The 1,750-nt window shown below is 39.9% G+C and overlaps 1 protein-coding gene across 3 annotated transcripts in view; it reads right to left on the bottom strand.

The window, feature by feature from the left end:
- Positions 1-1,750, bottom strand: part of Mib1 (mindbomb E3 ubiquitin protein ligase 1) — a 97,962-nt gene that overhangs the window by 59,374 nt on the left and 36,838 nt on the right. For all 3 annotated transcript variants that reach the window (XM_021150154.2, XM_021150153.2, XM_021150155.2), the window contains exon 8: positions 621-765. In XM_021150154.2, coding sequence (XP_021005813.1) covers positions 621-765 — 145 coding nt within the window. The remainder of the gene's footprint in view (positions 1-620; positions 766-1,750) is intronic.

Below are 1,750 nucleotides of genomic sequence, written 5' to 3'. Positions count from 1 at the left end.
AAAATCCATTTCTGATTGAGATAAGAACTAAACTTCAAGTGTCTCTCTGGTACCGAGAACCTTGATAAACCCAAGGAAAAGCACACATTCATGGCACCTTTCCAGGAGCACCTTAGGCAGAGTAATGAATACTCAGTACACCAAAAGGAGGAGAACTGAAAGGAAGGATGGTAGGGGAAGGAGCAGAGAGGGGAGGGGAAGGTGTAAAAAAAAGAAAAAGTTTAAAAGTAGCTGGACAGTGGTGTCACAAGCTTTTATTCCCAGCACTCAGGAAGCAGAGACAGGAGGATAGGCATGGCTACACAGAGAAACCCTGCCTAGAAAAACAAAGCAATAGAAACAAAAGAAAAGTTTACAAAGTAAGTACTCAATGTCCACCTGAGTCTGTGCTATCTGGAAGTGCACAGACATGACCATCTGTGCATGAGAACTTCTTTTTGTTTGTTTGTTTTTCAAATAAGGGTTTTTCTGTGTATCCCTGGCTGTCCTGGAACTAGCACTATAAATCAAGCTAGATTTGAACTCAGAGATCTACCTGAGTGCTGGGATTAAGTGTGTGCTGCCATGTCCAGTCTGAGATCTGGGTATCTGAGATCTTTAGGGAAACAAGACAAACCTACCACCAGATGCATTGCTAATGGCTGATCCTGCAGGGGCCACCTTGGAAACTGCTGCAGGGTTATACGTCCAAGATGTTCCACAGACTTCCACCTTTAAGTCACTGTCCGAATAAATCTGTTGTACTCGGCCAACTTTACCTAAAGTCTTAAAAAAGAAAAATGTATTATTAAATGCAATCATCACCTTATGTATTTTAAAGTGTTGATTTTACTTAGTCACTAATTTTAAAATTTTGAGAGGTAACAATACTCAAATAGATTATTAGTCACAAACTTAATAGTATCTTTTTTGAAATATCTGAATAATGGGGCTGGAGAGATAGCTTACCATTAAGAGCACCTGCTCTTGCAGGTGCTCCGGGTTCTGTTCCTAGCACCCACAGGTGGCTCACAAGCAACACTAAATCTAGTTCCAAGGGATCCCACACCTTCATCTGACCTCTCCAGGCAGCAGAGCACATGTGGGATATACACAGGTATATAGGCAAACACTGATAAACATGAAGTATTACTTACTCTAAAATAAAAATGTAAAGAAACTGCTTTTTAAGAAATAACATGTATATTACATCTAGTAGGAAGGTGAGCTGTGCACAGATATCAGTAGCAACCTGAGTTCTCACCAGATGACAAACACTGTTCTAAGACCTTTACATTCATGGGTACACCTAATCCACAAACAAGCACTTTTAGTAGCCGCATTTTAAACTCAGCACTTCTTAAAAGGAGTCCCACTATTTCTAGATAATGCTCTTGCCTTTCTGCCCATTTCTTCTTCTTCTTCTTCCTCTCTCTCTCTCTCTCTCTCTCTCTGTCTGTCTCTCATATAGATATGGGTATAGATCTGTATATACACACATACATATTTAATAAATTCTACATAAAATGTTTTTGTTTCTTTTTCATCTTCCCTTTGATGTTTTATTATGGGAATCTGCAAACAAAAGTAGCTAAGAGGCTAAGAGTATACTGAATTTTCATGTACTCTCCAATAGCTAAAAATATTTATCAGCCAATCTTCATATATCCGCCCCCACCTATTCTCCATTACAAGATTACATCAGACCAAAAAAAAAACCGGGCGTGGTGGCGCACGCCTTTAATCCCAGCACTCGGGAGGCAGAGGCAGG

Source organism: Mus caroli, chromosome 18, assembly GCF_900094665.2.
Source record: "Mus caroli chromosome 18, CAROLI_EIJ_v1.1, whole genome shotgun sequence".
Taxonomy (NCBI): Eukaryota; Metazoa; Chordata; class Mammalia; order Rodentia; family Muridae; genus Mus; species Mus caroli.
This window is presented reverse-complemented; position numbering and strand designations above follow the sequence as displayed.